General features: G+C 40.7%; 1 protein-coding gene across 1 annotated transcript in view; it reads right to left on the bottom strand.

Annotated features, from left to right (window-relative positions):
- The window catches only part of ANO6 (anoctamin 6), an 80,116-nt gene that overhangs the window by 36,700 nt on the left and 23,837 nt on the right, over positions 1–19,579 (bottom strand). Inside the window, exons 2-3 of the mRNA XM_064467752.1 lie at positions 14,883–14,959; positions 5,022–5,150 (exon numbers count right to left, since the gene is read on the bottom strand). Coding sequence (XP_064323822.1) covers positions 5,022–5,150; positions 14,883–14,959 — 206 coding nt within the window. The remainder of the gene's footprint in view (positions 1–5,021; positions 5,151–14,882; positions 14,960–19,579) is intronic.

The following is a 19,579-nucleotide window of genomic DNA, read 5'->3' as shown; positions in this document are numbered from 1 at the left end:
TGATTCATGACCACACAGAACTGGCAATGCTGCAGACTAACCCTGCTCTCGACAGTGGCTTCTAGTCACCCTATTTGGAAAGACCCATTTCTGGTTCTATGAATGTATGCAGTAACTTCAGAGTAACTCCCTCCTTCCATTTGTCTTCCCATCCTTCTGTCATCCTTCCTTACATCCACTAGGCAAAGAAGTAAAAATTGGGTTTGGGGCTGCCTCAGGAACAGAGATTTTATTTCAGTGAGTTCCTGCTTCAAAACCAATCCATCAAGCATAGCCCAGGGCAGGTGTGGTTGCCCTCCTCCCAGTTTCATCCTTGTTATCAGACTTCCTGGGCAGGTCAGCCGGACACACCATAGGCATGTAGAGCCTGCCATCCTCTACTGCCTCAAATACCACATAAAATGTTACCGAGGTACCCCTCTTTCTGTACACCCAAGTATTGTTCTGTCACTGCAGGTGTGACTGCATGCTAAACAGTGGGAGAAGTACTGCTAGATTTTTAAGTTATTCAAGCTTTTGGTTTGTCGGTTATCTAAACTAAACAAGTCCAGAGGCAGGAACTGCTCGTTGTTTGCTTATGAAGACAAACTCCTCTAGCCCTGGTGAAGTTCTTGGTAACACTGTACTTAAAAAAAACAATGTGTGTAATATTCTCTGTGAATTATAGTTTTCATTTAATTTGAAAAAAATACACCCAACTGTCTATTTTGGTGAAGCACAGATTACTTCATGGCTGGAAATGAAGGTTTTGCCCACATTACTACTTAAATTACTGACAGTCTTTCTGTTCATTTCTGTTGGGGGAAGCAGATGATCTAGAATGACATTCTGCATCGATCTATTTTTAATTCGCCTTTCTGGCACTGACCCTTTAACTTTCAACAGTGAGCTCCTTGAGGACCCCAACAGACAAAACTGGCTTTTTGGAGTGTTCCTGGAAAGACTGGTGATAATTTCATTTCTATTCTGATGGCAACCTATCCTGACAAATAAGGTACATAAATTGTAGGTTTAAAAAACATGCTTTGGGCAGGATTTTCGATTGCTTGATCTGGAATCTGCTTCTGACAGTTTGATTTTTGCTAGTGCTTGCAAAATTAATTGTAAACCAACTTTGAAAGCTTTGGAGATTGAATTGAGTTGCATATATGAACCTTATCTGCTAACTTTTGAATCTGTAAATTAAGTTAGAAATTTCCATGAAGTTGTCATTTCAGTAGTCTGACTTTGCCTCCTTTAAATCAAATTTCAGAAACACGTGAAAGTGAGGGAAGCACAGCACCACTGCACACCTCCAAGTGCTTCAGAATCCCATATTTTTTGTTCCTTCTGTCCAAATCACCCCCATGTTTTTACTTATTTCCTTCTCTCCTCTGAGATGTTTTCCCAAGAATACTGCTAATTAATATAAACAAATGCTGGCCCATTTTCTCAGTTATACTCATGCAACTCTTTTGAAAAAGAACAGAAAGCCATTCAAATAAAATGATGGCCCCAGGACTCGTTTCTTCTCTTGCTGCAGAAGAATAAATGGATCTGTACCCTGTTTCTCTGAATCTAGTAAATTGATTATCTAGATTGAGATCTGATTTTCAAATCCTTCCCACTAAATTCAGTAAGTGTTTGGGGACTCCTCCACTCTCAGTGTCATATAAAGCCACCAAGTGCATCATCCAGAACTTTTACCTTTAAGAAACATAGATATATAGATGTCCACTAACAAGTTTAATTCTGCCCCGACTTCCACGTCCTGCAATCAGGTGAGATGCACTGTGCGTCAGACAGAATTTGTCTCAGTGACTACAGTCCTGGTCCCTACATTTCACAGACCTGTAACACTGTGCATGGCCAGTGGACACCTTGCCCCTGACCTCAGTGAGGTGAGGGTTTCACCCTACAGGAACAGACTTCACTGGATCTGCTATTCTTTAATAAGCTGGAGTTTCCAAATTCTGTGAACAATAAACCTCGGGATAATAGCTCTATAAAACTGTCAGGAGAGCCAAAGAGAGTAGTATGAGCAAGGAACCTATTCAAGCTTGAAACATCTTGAATTACAGAAGACACTGCATATAAGATTTGGCATTTTCTGTTGATGATTGGTCAGAGACATACAGTGACATATGCAGTATTTAAAGCCAACAGTAAATGGCAATACTCCTCATTCTGGTATCTTGTATATCATCACAAGGGCAGAAGTCATTTTGCCCATAAAAAACCTATGCACAAACAAAAAAAAAGTCTGTCAGCAAAGACAAGCTATCAGCTAGGTTTTATGCCAACACTGATGAACCCTTATGTATCTTATCTTGGGCAGCAGCATCTCCACCTCTTTCTGGGAACTGTGGTAGGTCAAAATGTTAATTTTCTCCCTGGAATTCCAAGGATGCAAAACTGTACCATAAATGTCATTCCATCTCAGACATAAGGTATATGTGTTTCCTTTCTTCTTTTCAAATATTCTATTCACATTTATTTCTTTTTTTACTTCTCAGTTTCTCTGCTTTCACTCCTAGTATGATTGTGAGGTAGGTCACAAGGCAGTGCGCTGCATCCTCCTCGGGGGAAGGTACAGGAAGAAAAATGTTGCCAAAGTCTGTGCAGCATTTGCTTAAGGAATGAAGATTTGCAGCACATACAGCTTCCTCCACTTGCATAGTAAGTGATCTCAAGTGAGCTGAAGGACCTCTCTGTCTTTGAGGTGACTAAAGTGTTTGTGTGCTTGGAGCTGACCTGCACCTATCCCATCCTAAAAAGTCAGGAAACTTACATCTATTCACATTTTAAAAGCCAGTTCCTCCAACAATAGATAAAGGAAATGCATTTCTAAACTGATGGCCCCTGTATGTGAGGTACTAGAGCGAGGGAGCCAGTACATCTGAGTTGTATCACGGGAGTTTGGTTATGACCAGTTGACTCATTTCAGCTTATTGACAGACTCACTGAACAAAATGGTCTCTTCACTCCCTCTTCTCCTTTGTCCACCTTTCAGTGCCCTCTGATGCTTTACCCTATGTGTAACGTTTTGTCTGTTTCATGGTAAGCTTTGTCTTTTTTAATTAGTTCTCCAGCTCAGTGTCATCACATTTGTAACCTTTGCTCTTGTCCTTGGAAGTCCTCTGTAACTGCCACTTCTTCATCCTTGTCTCTTTCTATGCTTTCTACTGCCCTTTCACCACCCTATGTGTTCTCAGTATCAACATTCTTGCCTACACCTTCCACAGTACCCTTATTGTTCAAGACTCTCCCTGTCCATAGAAATCCTGGTTCTGAAAACCGCTATCAGCACTGTTTTCAGCTTCCTTCTGACACATCCACATCACCCCAGTCATGTGTCTCAACCTCCTGGCCATACTTCTGCCCATACAGCCTTTGTCAGCCACTTCATTGCCAGGCCACACAGCTGGCTCTTGTTCAGCTTGCTGTCCACCAAGACCATGAGGGCCTGTTCCACAGAGCTGCTCCCTAGACGCTCAGTCTTCATCTTATCTGATCATTAGTCTAACATACTCTTGTTCTCTTATTTGTTGCGTGTAAGTAGACTGCTTCCTCTTCCTCAGCACACCACAGATTCAGTGTGGCTGCAGACCTTTGAAAGTAAACTTTTTTTGCAAGCACCTAGCACATTACCCACAATCTCCTGGTCTTATTATTTATAGTTCCGTGTTGGCTGATGTCCTACCATTAATGCTGCACTAAAAATACTACTCCATTGCTCACATTTAATTTCCATCGCTGCTTGGAAAATGCACTTATTATATTTTTAAGTACATTTGGGCAATGGCCAAATATTACAAACATAAATGTAAAATGTTAATTGATAAAAACAATTGTTTCCATAGGGGCAGCTTTTTGTTTCTAATTACTTGTTTCAATTAATTTTTATTGCTGATCCTGTGATCATGTGTAATATAACATCCACCCACTGCACGACTCCCTCAAACCCTACTAACGACATTCCTTATGGCTGCCCTGTTAATGCCAACAACAACACTGTGTAATGAATATGAACCAACTTAGCTACAGGCTTTTTTACTCCTACTCTCTTCTTTCCTAACTGCAAACCTTAATTGTATATGTGCTGCTTTCAGTGAGATCTTTGTCATTGCTTGTCTCTACCAGAGGGTGCTGCTGGAACACTGAGTCGCTAAATCAGAGAAGGAAGTGGGTAGGTAGGAGAGCACAGATGCCAAGGGGACTACAGTCCCATGGATGGATAGCTCTCAGGTAGTTCACAATTAAAGTAGCTCAGTGGCATGGCTGAGCTTGTTTTTGTGGCCCTGGGTACCATAATAAATGGTACTCACTGATGGAACTACTGAAATAATTGAAAAACAAGAGTTAAAAATAATCAATGATTGTCATTCATAGCTGCTAAGGAACATCAAGCAGTCACTGGCTTGAGTCAGAAATTTTTTGCAAGGTCCCTACAGAGGGCCAAGCTGTTGAAGGGTCAAGGGAAGGAGTGGCACAGAGAGAAATTCTGGTGGCAAAGTGATGTACAATTATTTTCCATAAATGACTTAGGTACTTTATTGGGCAGAATGTCAGCAGCTATGTTCACAACTGTGATCTGGAGCATTTGGTCAGCTGTCTCCTTCTATGGGTTCCTCTGAATACCCATATTTTAATACCACAGTCCACTAAGGGCCTAATTCTATCACTGTAAGTACAGAAAATGGCCCTAGCATGAAGATCTTGGTGTCTAATTCTAACAAGGAACATGATACCAGCATTATACTGCTCACATCTGAAGGCTTCCTTCCCAGGAGGATGCTCTGAGGTCACCTAGCACACACTGACAGACACAATGTGCAGTCCTCAGCCTATTTACAGAGCAGTCTACTGGCTTGAGCTTACCCCTGTTCCCTGCTCACTTTAATGGGCTTCAGTCTCCCAGCTGCCATGAGCCCTCCTAGGACAGGGCAATGCAATTGCCATTCTGGGTAAGGGCACTGTCCTTTCTGCCCACTACCCTAACACCCAACAAATGATTCAGATTTATACTAAAAATAACTTACCTTTTGCTTCTTACGATCACTCCTCTTACGAGCCATTTTTTTGCTTTCATCTTCATACACCAAAACAAAGTCAATTCTTCGCTGCCCATCACTGAAGAACAAGGAATCAGGCTTACCATCAAAATCAGCCTAGAAGGCAGGTAGAATAGGTTAACATGAAGAACTTTACTCATCCGTTCTTTACACCACCTTAATGCCCTGTATTCACAGTATTTCAGTGAAAGAGAAGTTCAACGCATCAGACTCATATAACACAAAGACAAAAGTGAAAAAAAAAGTAGCACAGAGGTGAACAGAGAAAAAAAAAAGTATGGGAGGTCTCCAAATGACATAAGAACAGCAGAACTTTGACCTAATTTTGTTCTTTAAAAATAGCATATTAGCTTTTGGCAATGGGAGGAGCATTGGGATGCAACACCATTCCTGAATAACACATCTGTCAAGTAATTTGCATGCTGTCATGGATAAAATGTTAGATAGTCTGTCTACAAGATATGCCATTGCCTGATGGGAGTCTCAGAATTAGTGTGTTCCCATCTGTCCCCTTACCTGCCAGAAGTTTACGCATCACTGCAATTAAAAAAAAAACAACCAAAAAAAAAGCCCAGTAGTTTCATGCACCCTAATACCCAAACCCACCATTGCCCAGAGAACAAAGAACATGACCACGCTGCAGATGAACTCTCAAAATGGACACATCTTATGTGGATTCATTTCTCTTTTTATCTCAGCATCTCAGCAAGCAAAAAAACGTTGTATGTCATACATCCATCATGCTATAATATATGCCAAAAACAAAAGGATAAATATATCCATAAGCCATTATCTAGTCCCTGGAGGAAAGTAGGATAGATTGTCATATCCACTAATAACATCTTAATATGTTATTTCATGTGTGAAACGATACAGACACATTGAGGACAGGGGAACCTGAATCCTCGAGTAATGGTTTTGTAGTTTCCTAGAGTACTCTGAGGGCACCATCACATGTAACAACCCCTCCTTTCAGGTAATATATAGCTGTAATGTTATCAGAATTGCCATGTAATGAGCACCAAACTCTCAGGTACTTGGCCAAATCCAGCCACGGTGTTAATGAGGGCAGTGCCACTGAAGTTGGTAGATATCAAATGTCTGAAACGGGACTCAGCATTGCATTAGAGATTGTAAGATCTCCAAAGCTGTCAGGACTCCCATACAGAACCGCAGAGGAGCTTTGGCTTCCAGATGACTGGGCATGCAGGGTAGCACGGGGCAGGATGAGGCCACGCAAAATGACCCAGAATAATCTCTTGAACATGCTGTGCCTTTGGGGACACAGAAAAGATTTCCGGATGTCCTATCCCTGAAGTTTCCCTGTCAGTGCAGACCAGACTTCACGAGGGATGCCAGGTACAGTTTTGGGAGCTCTGGGATGCCTGGTCCACAGAAAGGCACACGGAAATGTGGCATGGAAAGGTGCCAGAGACCCCTTAGGTGCAGAATGAAATGGTTGTTCTTCAACTGTGATAAAACTGAGAAGAATGCCAGTCTTCAGTCAGGAGCACCCCGGTTCCAGGGAGCATACAGTGTTTTAGGAATCATGTGTCAGTGTTTCCGAAACAAAATTTCCCAGGAGTTTTATTCTAAACCTCTCCCTGTAGACTAGTTTGTTACTGTTTATTGGCTGAGTCAAAACAGTTGACCAAGATGTGTCCCCCCATAATTATGACAGAACTTCCATATTTTAAATAAACTCAGGGGAGTTTAAAATCACTATTTTTTTAACGTTGTATGTGCAAAGGCTAGACTCTGCTGCAAAGAGGTCCTGTTAACCTAGCTGCTTCAGTCTGAGCAGATTCTTGGTTAGAACCAATTCCCTTTGAATCCCACCTGTGCCTAGAGATTTGTGACAAACCTGACAGTGAGCAGCTGCTGAAATGCATACATACATATATATATAGGCTGACATATGGCCAATATACACATATATTCTATGTTAGTTTCACAGCCTGGCCTAGGATTTAGAAACTACCTAGGCAGTCACCAAATCAACATACAACTGCACACTGTGAATAAAGTTTTAGGAAAAAATGTGCTTTAAACTTTCAGATGGCATCACCAGACGACAATAACACTGACTATCTCTATCACCCAAAGCAAGTCACAGATGTGAGTTTCTACATTCCTGAGAGCTAGAGTTGGCATAGTCCCATCAAGCAATCAGGCTTGACCCTGACAAGTTTTTGTCCTGCTGAGGACTAGCCATGAGTGAAAAATACAGCTTTGTTTTGACCATTTCCAATCTCATTTGAAACATAATCATGATGTTTTCCTGTTGACTAGCTTCCCATCGGGAGGAAAGCATCGACCACAGCCAAACAGCCCTTGTTGGGAGGCAGGATGGTAGGCGCTGGGGCAGCAGCAGAAGAGAGGGTGTGGGGAGCTGAGCCCAGCCAGGCACAGAGCCCAGCCCTGCAGCCTCTGCTCTCCCCCAGGACCCCAGTGGACTCTGGCCAGGGCTAAAATTGCTCCATGTTGCAATGCTGGAAACGCAGAGCCCAAACCTTGGAATAATGAATAAGGAGGGGAAATGTTGCCACTGCATAAACCAGAAGGTTTTTTAATTGAGCTTCTTCGCAATTTGAATCTTAGGAACAGCATTATAATAACTTCTGTTTAAAGAGACAGAATTTAGTTGTGAAATTCAAGCATAAAACCATAAAAGTGGTAATAGCTTGGAAGTTTTTTCGCTACAGCTTTTAGCTCTTTTTCCTATATGACCTATCCACAGGATAGCAAAGAAAGAAATGGCAGAAAGCAAACATCAGATCAAGTTTTGATCTAACAAGTTCTGGTCGTACTTTCTGATTGCATAACTACACTGTTTAAATAATTTTCCTTTAAATGTAGTCTCCTCTAAGCTTATAAAACTAGTATGTAACTTAGCAATAACTGGCTTAAGTGGATTGTCAATAACCAGATGCAAAGACTGTCTGTTAATCAGTATTCTGACTCATGAATTTACTTACACGTATGATATCATTCACATTAATGTATACATGTTACCATATACATACACCTTTATATATATATATTTGTATATATATATATCTCAAACTATGCATCGATACAATGGAATATAGCTGAACTGCATGAATCCAGATACATCGAAGTTCATACTTCTGAAGCTAACTTCTTAAATGTAATCTTGATTGCTTTTAATCATGGAGGCATTGTTCAACTGACCTATCCATAGACAATTTTTATATCAATAAAATAATAAAGAATTGACTCATTAAGCCTGAATACTTAAGAGATCAAGATTAAGACCCACACATATAAATTGTCACGTAACATTAAATGTTGCTCTATTAAAAGTAAGAAGTAAGATGCAAATGGGAATGTAATAGTTAAGGTTCCAATAGCCACATTAACTGAGATGCGTGGTGCATCTTGTAATCCCTACTGGATAGTTTGTAAGGAAAAATCATATATTATTCAACATAATTACCAGAGGAAAAACAAGACTGGAAACCAAAAAGATGTGCTGTACTCTAAAGTTAATAATTCCTTTGAGACAATGTTTGTTTTTTTAAAAATATGTAATATCATTTGACAGTATTACAAATATAATTATCATACAAATGCATACAAGCTTGTGTGCATAGACACATAAGTTAATGGGTCTGAAATTCTAATACTTAATTTTTCTTAAGTATCAGCAGCAAATTATGACCCAAAATAATGAACAGGACCATTGATACCTCTTTGTTTTGGAAGAAACAAACGCACGGCCTATTTACTGCGCTTTCTAATTTTCTTAGCCTCAGCATAATCACATTTTAAGTACTGATGGAGGCAATAGGTTGTGGACTCTAATGTCATAATAATACCCCAGTGGACAGCAGGTTAATATTGATTAACACCTTTAATAAATACAAAAAATGTAATACATTTAGTTGTAAAATACCAATTATATTTAGCACATACTCCGCAGCGCTTCTGAACTCTCCAAGTGCTGTACAATCAACTGCCTGCCTACCACTCAGAGACCAGGAACTATTAGCTGCTTTATTAACAGAAGGAGTCTGAATGAGGGGAGGGCCAGGTTGTGGATAAAGCTTTTTGAAACACTCAGGGTACACCCGTGTGGGCTAGCCTAGAAGCAGCATGGCCACGTTTATGTGGGTGCACCTCTGCGTTTCAGTTCACAGCAGGGTCAGATCAGGTGAGCACCAGTAGCTCTTCGCTCCAAGGAATGAGACTGAAGGTAGTTGGCAGCAACAAATGCCCAAAAATTTGTATAATGCAGCCACCACCTCCTCAGCACCAAATGTTTTATCCTACAGACCCACTACTTGGGTCCTTACTACCGGGTGATGTGCACACAGCTGGTGGAATCCTGCCGGGGCTGGGAAGTTGTGCACTGATGCAATTACATTGAAGGTCCCCAACCAGCCCTCTGCCATGCTCACCCCTCTGCTTATACACCTTCTCTTAATCCTCTCCAGCGGCGAAGGAATAAGGAGCTCCCTGTGCACTTTGCTAACCCAGCAAAAGCAGTCGTTGGTAAACAGCACGTGCTTTCCCAGCCCTCGGGACAGAGTGGCACTTGCAGAAGGGACAAGTGGGACATGAAGACAACCTTGCCCTCCACACAGGGCTGTTAAAGGCTGAGGTAACCATTTTGGCTCCAGGTGACCACATTATGGAACCCACCCTCAGCCCGTGGAGTCAGAGCTCCTGAGGAGGGAGGTTACCCTGTGCTCCTCCTCACGTATAACCAGGCTTGCCAGTATCTAAGGAGAGCTGCCGCGTCTCACTGTCTCACTCATGAGACCGTTCCTGTAGTCATGGCTACAAGTGATGCCTGCAGCAGATGATGAAAGGAGACCACTCTAATGGGAAGCTCCCCTTTCAGCAACAGTGATGCTCCATGCCAGGGGAGAAAAAACAGTGGCATGACAAAGAAACCCATCTTCACTCTTCCAGGCTTCTCTGGGCATTATATTGTTAAACATTCAGTAGGGATAATGGAGGGAAGGACAGCACAGAGACAATCATGAAGAAAAAATATGTGCACAGGAATTGCAGTTATTTATTGTTTACTACACCCTGAACAAGCACAGTATTGTAAGCTGTTTTTTTTTTTTCAAAAATAACAAGAGATTCTGCAGGAATGACTTATCTAACTGGAAGGATAAAAGAAGTACTTTATTTTGTCTGCATGAGCCTTTGGCATGACTGTCAATAGCACCAAATGTAATCATTACTGGAGGGATAAACTACTTGTCTGCAACCACACATAATTTACAGATATGCTTCAAAACAGCTTCCTGCAGCACGCCAGGGAATAAATCAGTACTGGCAAACAAGAGAGCAGAGCAGAGCCTGTGTAACATTGCCTCTGCTGACAGGCACCTGCAAAAAGCCCTCTGGCTGGAGCATGGCGACAGTCTTGCCGGGGATCTGCAGGTTACTCTTCAGTTGTGGGTTTTACGTAGGTGAAAATTTCAGAGTGCCTGTTTAGGAGCACAGTTATTTCTCTCTACAGGCCTCAGGAAATTTCAAATCAAGTAAATAAAAAGGAAACAAATTATATTACCAGGATATCATGAAACACAATTAGTTGTAAAGTGGTTTGAGATCATCTGGAGAAAATGTTACAGAAATATAAAGTTCTTCTTACTATCACAGCTATATAACAGGAGCTTTTATTATTTTATGTTCTAAGTGACCAATAGAGACAACTTTCTGACATTAAAACCAACACAAGCATTTACTTCTGGAAGATGTAAGATAAATATAATATACAAGATACTTCAGGAAGATGCAAAGTTTTTTACATATCACATAATAACGTTGGTCTGTTTCCATAGGGCCTTAAAACAGTTGTGCCTTTAACATTTTCCCCTGTGACTCATATTTGCTAATAACAACAGAGGACTGTTTCAGTTCTGTTTTTAGCAACAATGAGATTATTAGCAAGCACTTTATCAGAAGGGTTTTTTTTTTAAATTTCTTCAACATGCAAAAAAATATTTGATATGTAACAAACTGAAATAAACTGAGACTAAAGACGAAGCAGAAAAATGCGGGGCATCATTACAGTCATACATTTCTGTCAGCAGAAGGCAGTTGGTAACTGGCCAGGCATTGGGATGCCTTGTCCCCTGAGCTAAGTTTGGACCAGACACCCACTTGACTTCCTGTCTGAGTGTCACGTCGCTGCTGGCTGCAGAAGGAATTCCAGTCACTCCTGATTAGAGACCAAACGGCCTTACTTTTAAAGAAAGGTGAAGACAGTACTTTGCTGAAAACCAGCTTTTCAGCACCTCCCATCTTTCTTGGGATGCAGGAGCTGGGAAATTCAGTCTTTCGGACTTCCCTGAAACCTTCTCGCTGCAGAATGTATTTGAGGGGCAGCAGTAATATACAACTTAGAGAAGTTAGCCTCCCCTCTGGAGATGTTGACTCGCAAAAAAAAATCTTATACCTCCAAATTTAAACTATCTACCTATAAAGCAGATAAGACTGCAAAATGAAACATCTGAGAGCTGGAAAAGGTGTGGATTAATGCTGTCTGTGCAGTTTTGTCTTCCTTGTACGTACTGTTCATGACACATGACTTAATTGCACAACCACATGCCATATTTCTACCTTCCTTGTAGTGGTTATGGAATAGTCCTTATTATCTTATTTATTCAACGTCTTTTTTTTTGTTACAGCTCATCTAAATAGCCTGAATGCTTAAAATAGGTATTTGCTTCTGACTATGCCTGTGGTACTCTCCTCACGGAATCTCAATGTTCTACAAATGTTGAGAAATTTAATTTTACAAAATCCCCAGGAGAGAAAGTAACAGTATAACCCTCATTTTAACAGTGATCACATCAGGCGTCTAGAGATCAATGCCAAAAGCTGTTGACTGTCTTCTAAATTTGGAGTTCTAGCTTGAGACACCAGGACAGTGACATCTTTCCAGAGAGCTCAGCAATTCTCTCTCTTCAAAGAGCAATACACTCACTTTCGCGTCCTTATGTGACTATTTTGATCTAATGTAAACAGGGTCACAGATGTTCCCCTTTGACATTCAGGAAGTAAACAAAAGCTGGATGTGACTTTGCAAGTCTTGCACAGAAACCTTACAGCAGAAGCAGGGATAAAATCCAATTATCTAGGACTGCACTCAGTTTCTCTAATCATAAGAACCTTCCATTTTTTCCTCTGCAATTTCCTGCCAAATTTACACCTTGCTGAAGTACAACAAACAATATCCTCACAGAATTTGGACTTTTTGGAAATTCATGTCCTAGTCATGCTGAATGAGGCAGGGATCTTGCGGCAAACTTAGCATATGATCCTATAAATAGAGACAGCACCAAAAGAACAGGGCCATTTCTATTAGCCAATAACTGTCTCAGTTTTGGCTACTCCAGGATGACTTGCAAAATCAAATCAAATTGCCAGAATACTTCCAGCTGCAAAGCATGATCTAAAAGTGTAGACAACAGGGACAGCACTTCCCTACTATTCAATCATTTAAGGTTAGGATTCCTATTCAGTTTCCATTTCCAGCTACAGTTAGCACTCATCCATTTCAGTCAGGCTCAGCAGACCTCAGTTTTGTCTTTCTGGCCCCTCCAACCCACTGAAACTGCCCAGTAGCCAACAAGGAGGACCTGACATGGAAGGAGCAGTGCAGAAAAGATGCTGCTAAAACTGAGCAGAAATTACAAATGCTGGTAAACATGAGTAACCAAAAATAAAAATTGATTTTGACAGTTGATTTTCAGTAGAAATAAAAATAAATTCTACCAAGACTCCTCAGAGAAGACTGTTCTAACCACAAGGTATATGACATTCTGATGCTATTTCACTTCATATAAATACATAAAAAAATTTTCATTGAACCACAAGGAGAGTCCAAGAAGGATTTTTATAATATCCTAGTCAGGGCACTCAGTTGAGAAATGGAAGCTGTTGGTTCCACATCGTGGTCCAAAAACTGTTTAATTCTTTTTCCAGAGACTGAAGGAGCTTCAAATGCCGGAGCAGGGGCAGGGGAGGTTAAGGTATCCAGCTCCCAGAAAGAAACTAATTTCCCGGTAGTTTGGGTATTTGCTTCTTACAGCAGAGGCAGGAACAACCCCCACCCCCACCCTGACCCATAACTATGAAAAGTACATTGCCAGCTAAGCTGCTAGAGCAGCTCCCCAAGGCTCTAGTCCACCTTGGTACAGTGAAGCTTGAATCTATCCCCTCATTTACACTGCTTCTGAAATGCACTACCACTATGGAAATCTTTTGTCTATTTCTTTTATGATTCTGTTTCCCATTTCAGTTTGAAGTTTGGTACGAATCAAAACAGCCTTCAGTTTGGTGGCCAGGCTGAAAAATAAATTATTGAAACAGCTCCAGTCATAATATCTACATATAAGACAGGGCAGGCTTAATTCAAGCCCCTGAATTTGAAAGCTTGATTTGCATCTTTTAAATTTTTAGCTCATTTTTCATTGCACTGTATGTTCTCCTAGTCATATAAAAAACCCAACATATTTCCTTACAGGCAGAGAAGTCAACATGACCCGGACCTCCACAGTCATAACAGATCTCCACTGTGCAAGCTAAAGGGATAACTGGTAGCAGCGGTAGCAGGCTGTCATTCCTGGAGTAGTATCTGGTAGACAGCTATAAAGAAATGCACAGGCAGGTTCAGTTATCTGTAAATAGCTGATAGTTTAAATGTCAATGCCTTGGACAGGGCTGACTGGGAACCAGCTGCAGCTCTCATTACTTGGTGGCACCATTGCAGTACTTTCTTGAATGATTTATCTATGTGAAAACCATCATAAAGTTCTTAAGTGCTCAAATTCAACTGGACACCGTTGAACCTGTTTCTTTATGCCCTGTTCTCCTGTAGCACTGATCCACTTGTAGAGGTAGCTTGACTAGAAAAGACAACCTCTACACACACAAAGCCAGTGACACTAACCTCTGTCATTAGAGTAGTGAAACACAGAACAGGCTTTTTTTGGATTTACATGGAGTTGCTCTATTAGCTTTAGGATAAGTATATGATTTCATGTCTTTTTTTAGTCTAGGCTTATAGCTATCTCCTCATGCAACTGCAGACCACACTTGTACCAAGGGGAAAAAAGTAAAATTGGGCTTATCAGCATGCCAGTTGGGCATCAGGTTGGCAAAGCACGTGCCATGGCAGGGCTGTTTGGGGTCAGCTGGCCAGCCCTTAGAGATAAATGAGATCTGTGGCAGGGCATCTTGAGCTAGAGCCAGAAGCCTGTTACCAGCAGAAAACACTAGGTGAGCTGGGGAACTTGAACTTTGGATAAAGGGAATGGACACTTCCAGGTCTCTTTTCTTCTTGCTGCTTCAGTCTCCGATTGGAGTAAGGAATTTCTTGGTGTGTCCAAGCTTTCTGTAAAAAAGAATCCTGCACTCACATGTTGGCCAACTAATACCTGGGGGTGTATGAATCTATAGAGTATGTGCGTTTATATGTAACGTGTGTTCATAACTGTTTATCCTTGTATGAACACACAGAAATCCTATACATGCATGTACAAAATTATCTATAGAGAGGAGGTGTATGTGTGTGTATCAGTTTATAGTGAATATATATTGGTCACTTCTAATTGAGTCCAGTGCCTGTGTCAGCTTGCACTTTCACATCTTAGTCAATGACTTCAGGTACTCTTAGGGAAACAGAGATACAGCAGCTCAGAATCAGTCACACAGAAGAACTGCATGTGCTGCAAATGCAAAGGAATGCTAGTCTTCTGGAACAGCTACTGACTGTTGCATATCTATATGGGAAAAAACTACAGGTAGCCATAGCTGAAGTAAAGAAGTACCCACCCATTCAGGAGTATGGAGATTTTGCTGATCCGGCACAGTTCCGTAAGTGGGAATAATCACCTGGTTCAGTTCCAAGACTAAAAAATAAACACAAAAAATTAAAACATTTTAGCATTTTGTGTGGTAGGTGTTTTGTTTTTTTCTTAAATTTTATTAATTGTTTGTGGAGAAGCCACTTTCAAGTAACATTAATTCTATAACAAGAATGGTTTTCACATAACCTAGTAACACACAAGTTCAATGTCTATTGATGCCCCAGTGACTCCTCACCCATTTCCCCAATACCTGTTAAAAACCAACAACATGCAAAGTGTATTGCTTTCCTGAAAATACAGTGTAAAATAAAAATGATCTTGTGAAGTATGCTACTCTGTGATAGCATTATCAAGCACACTGGGAAAACTGGCCACCAGATAAAGCACTGTGTGTGAATAACACACAAATTCATCCTAATAGAGCTGCTGGAAATGAGTTACAGAAGCTCTACAATCGCTGCAAGGTATTGATTTTAGTTTCTTAAAAAATATTTTTTGGGTCTTAAGAAGAAGTCAGATAACATCCTGAGGCTGAAGATAGCATCAGTTGGCTGAGGGGAGAAGGATGATTTCTGCCTGTGCAGGGCAGGCAGATGGAACCCATGTGTTATTTTTAGATCCTTAAAACAGAGAGGTGTCTTAGCAAAGTCGGTCCTGCACTGAGGAAAGGGTCATGGATATCAATGTTAACTAAATGCCAGTGCTGTCTGGAAGGGATAGCCTCAACTTATCAAAAAATACTATAATACTAAAAGAAAATCCTCAAACTCTAAAACAATCGAATCTATAGTACTCTTAGAAGGCTAGCTAAATGCCCATCGGATACAATGCCAGGAGAAAAAAATGATGTGCCTGGTTTGGGGTTTTATTTGGCTTAAAAACTTAATTGATATGTGGCCAAATTCTCAGTAATTTTTAAGAGGCTTTTTTTCACTGATGATGCTCATTTATACCAGCTGAAGGCATGTCAAAACACTTAGAAAAAGAGTACAACAAGACCGCTCCTTATGAATCAACAGAATTCTCTCATGGCCTCTAAGCAGCTGAATTCTCTGGTTTAAATACTCTTTCACAGAGTTTGGTAGGGACTTTGTTCCAGATGTTGAGCTGTCAGTTTCCAGATCTCTACTGCAGTGATAGCGTACACTCTAGGGAGGAGACAAAAGCAAGTCCATGAAATTTTCCATCAACATTGCTTCAGAAACATTTGAGTCATAACCCAAAGGTTGGCCCAGTTGAATAATCAAAGTCCGTCAGCTCTCAAAAATATTAATGCTTTAGAAATGTTTCCCAGCATTTAAAAAGACAGCAGGAAAACGTGGACTAGTGCAGCGCACAAACATCACTTGCTGAGACCATCATATGAGGACTCAGAAAATATGAGCATATCTCAGCAGCTACTGCAAGATTGCTGTATATGTGCATCATTATATTTTAATGGGTTCAGCTCAGACTAGTGTGAGAAGGGCAAATACATATCCTTGATGTCAGCGTAATGGGCATCACCCTACATTCCTTAGGGCATTCTTTATTCTCTATCTGGACACAAAGATATCCAGATACAAAGTGCTTCTGAAAGCCCACAGAAGAGGGAATGTTTCTGCCCACATATAATGGGCAGGGTGAAGGAGAAATATAAGCATCTTGATTTGAAAAATAAACATCTGCTCTGAAACACTGTGTGCCATTACATGAAACAAGCAGATGAGGACACAGACATGAAGACCTCTGCCAGCCACTGAACTGCAGTAATGAGAATCATGAGTTAAAATGGCCTTTTTGCTAAGTCCTCATGATGTGTAATACATACCCCTCATCAGTGTTGTCTAGAAATCCCTTCAGCCAGAACTGAAGAGAGGGGGGACATGTGGCATTCACAGCTGGAAGGATAACTTCAGTTCTCCCAAATCCTGATGGATCTGGGACTGGCCAGGAATATCTTCTGCAAAAATTTATACAACTACAATTTGCTTCGGCCTCAGTGTCTCTGGCCAGTGTATCTTCCCCTTCGTATGGGAAGTGTCATGCACGCTTTATCAGTTAATCAGTATTTATCACCTTAACACATTTTAACTTGAAATACCATTCAGTAGAGTCCTTGGACCATTGATCCAATGAAGGGACTCATGCAAAAGGGACCTGCCACTCTCACTTCTTCTGGGACATCAGCCCAGAACTTATCTCAAATTAAATGCAGATTAATGTTTTCATGAAGCCAAAAATACAGAGCCTTGACACTACCTGAATGTGTACAGGAAAGAAAATTGCAGCACAGAAGTTCGTGGCTGGACATTAGAAAAACTTTCTAACAATGAGTTAGAAGAAGAGACTGTCTGGGAGGCAGGTGAGGTCATATGAGGCCTTCAACATCAGAGGTACTTCAGTGCAGATTAATTAAATAAGATGGAACAAGCTGGGCCAAGTTGAACGAGGAATGAATGTTAGAAGAATGGCCTAGATAAGATTTTGAGGTCCTTTCCAGACCCAGTTTCCTCTGAGTGTATGTCTGGCTGTAGTGTTCTCATAGTTATGGCCAAAAATAACCACCAGGCTGACATTTTATATTAAAATAATACTCTTTCTTCTTCAGGAACGTTATCATTCCTGTTAATGTTTGGGTCACAGCACATCAAGTGTAGATGCTTATGTTCTACCACTTAGCCAAGTAAAGCAAAGAAGGTGTAAGGTAGCAAAGAAATCTACTGGATTTGTGTTGGTGTGCTCTGTTTATAATTGACTGATACGTCATGTTCTACCTTCAAGCGATCCTGGCAACATATGCTTTTTTCAGAATATTTTATCAAATTTCTTTGAATTGTAATAATAGATTTTTGAGTTCCTGCTCAGTGATACCAGTTGATCTTTGATCTAGTCCTTAGAAAAAATGCTCCTGCAAAAATTGTAAGTACTGAGTCTGTGCATGCTACTTTACAAGAACATTGCAGTGGTATCTGAGCTGCCAATATATCAGTGGTATTTCCAGCTGCCTGGAGATTCTGCAGTCCAGGACACTGAATTGCACTGCCAGTATTTCATACCTTACCTCAAATACACAAATATTAAGAAGTCTGTGTTAATGCCATGCTGCTTCTTTACGTCCCACACTTTGGGCCAGGCTATGGGAGATGAATCCTGCTGTTAATTCTTTGAGTGATTTGTGTTATGAGTTTTATCTATGGCTTTGCTTTCTCACAGGTTGGCTAGCATTTCTGACTGGATCAAATAAAGGGCCTGAAATACCTTGAGAACCAACGTAAAATGTCTAGTCTTTCCATTAGTTAATTTATATCAATGGTGAATGGTTTTGGAAGTTCAATGATCTTCCCATTGAATAATTGAGTTTTTAAAGGCTTTCATGAACATTACTAACAGTAATTTCTACCTACTGCTATGGCAGACGTGAGAGGCTATGGCACACTGATAGACATGGAAGCTGCTCTCCCTTTGGAATAAATACAAATAAGAATTAAAAATCTCCTTGGAGTCTGAATAGTGAAATAATAGAAGCTGCCCAAACCACAGGCAGTAGGGATGAAACAGTCTTTTTGAGACTGTAAATTAAGAGGCCCGAGAATGGGAAGAAAGCAGTATCCAGAAGTGAAAAGAAAGATGCTGTCCAAAAAACCATTAGTGACAAGAAAGCCACAAAAATATTGGATAAACTGATGTCTGAAAAGACTGCTGAGCTTGGCTCTATAAGCAAGGATATTGGCAAACATGCCTGAAGTTGCCAAATTTTTTGTGCCAAAGAAGTTCTTGGCTATCATTGATTTCCTCTATAATGAAAATAATCAAAGGTGAAAAAGGACAGCAGGATTCTTTAAGCTTGTAAGAAGCCAAACAAGTAGGCACAGAATAATTCTGAGAAACCGAAAAGATTTATAACACCAAACTCATAGTACCTGGTACTTCAGTTCCCTCAACAGACCTGTGAGACACTGCAAAGGACAAGATCTCAGCCCTGGCAATGAACACGGTATCTCATGAGCAATCATGAATGTAAAGCCAGGAAGTGGTCTGGAATTCCCCCAGGGTCCCCAGGCATTGCTGTTTTACTATAGATATCATATCACCCTTCACTTCCCTGAGAGTATTATGTAAGCGTACTGACTGTCTGCCACAGAAATTTTAAAAAGCACAAGTCCCAGATCCTGTTCTTACAGGGGGAAAAATAAATTAACAGAATATTGTGCTCTCCTAAGTACAAAACTGATGTGCTCAATAATATCTGCTCAGCACCTTGGTGGGATTTGCCAGCTGCACAGGGTACCTCTTCCATAAATGGGGAAGTTTACAGTACAGTTACAGAAAACAAGTTGTGGCAAAGCTAGACTGTAGTGCTGGGGCACACCACCTTATCTGTACTACCTGGCTGCACGCACAATGTTGTCCCACAGTGAATGCAGGTGGAAAGCATGGGAGGAAAGGGTAGCAGGCATCTACTGAAGGAGAACACTGAATAGATGCCAATAACAGAATATCTTACCAATTGGAAAATATCAGGAAATATTTACATGCAATTTTTATCTGAATTGACACATTCCCTGAAATGTTTGTTTGACAGCCCTGTCACAACATTAGAACAGAAAAAATAGTAATTAGTAAAGTCTATTTGTCCTAATGAAAATCAAATGAAAAGATCATATCAGGTTTGCCACCGTG

Source organism: Phalacrocorax carbo, chromosome 1 (genome assembly GCF_963921805.1).
Source record: "Phalacrocorax carbo chromosome 1, bPhaCar2.1, whole genome shotgun sequence".
Classification (NCBI taxonomy): domain Eukaryota; kingdom Metazoa; phylum Chordata; class Aves; order Suliformes; family Phalacrocoracidae; genus Phalacrocorax; species Phalacrocorax carbo.
The sequence above is the reverse complement of the archived record's forward strand: the minus strand, read 5'-3'. Positions and strand labels throughout refer to the sequence as shown.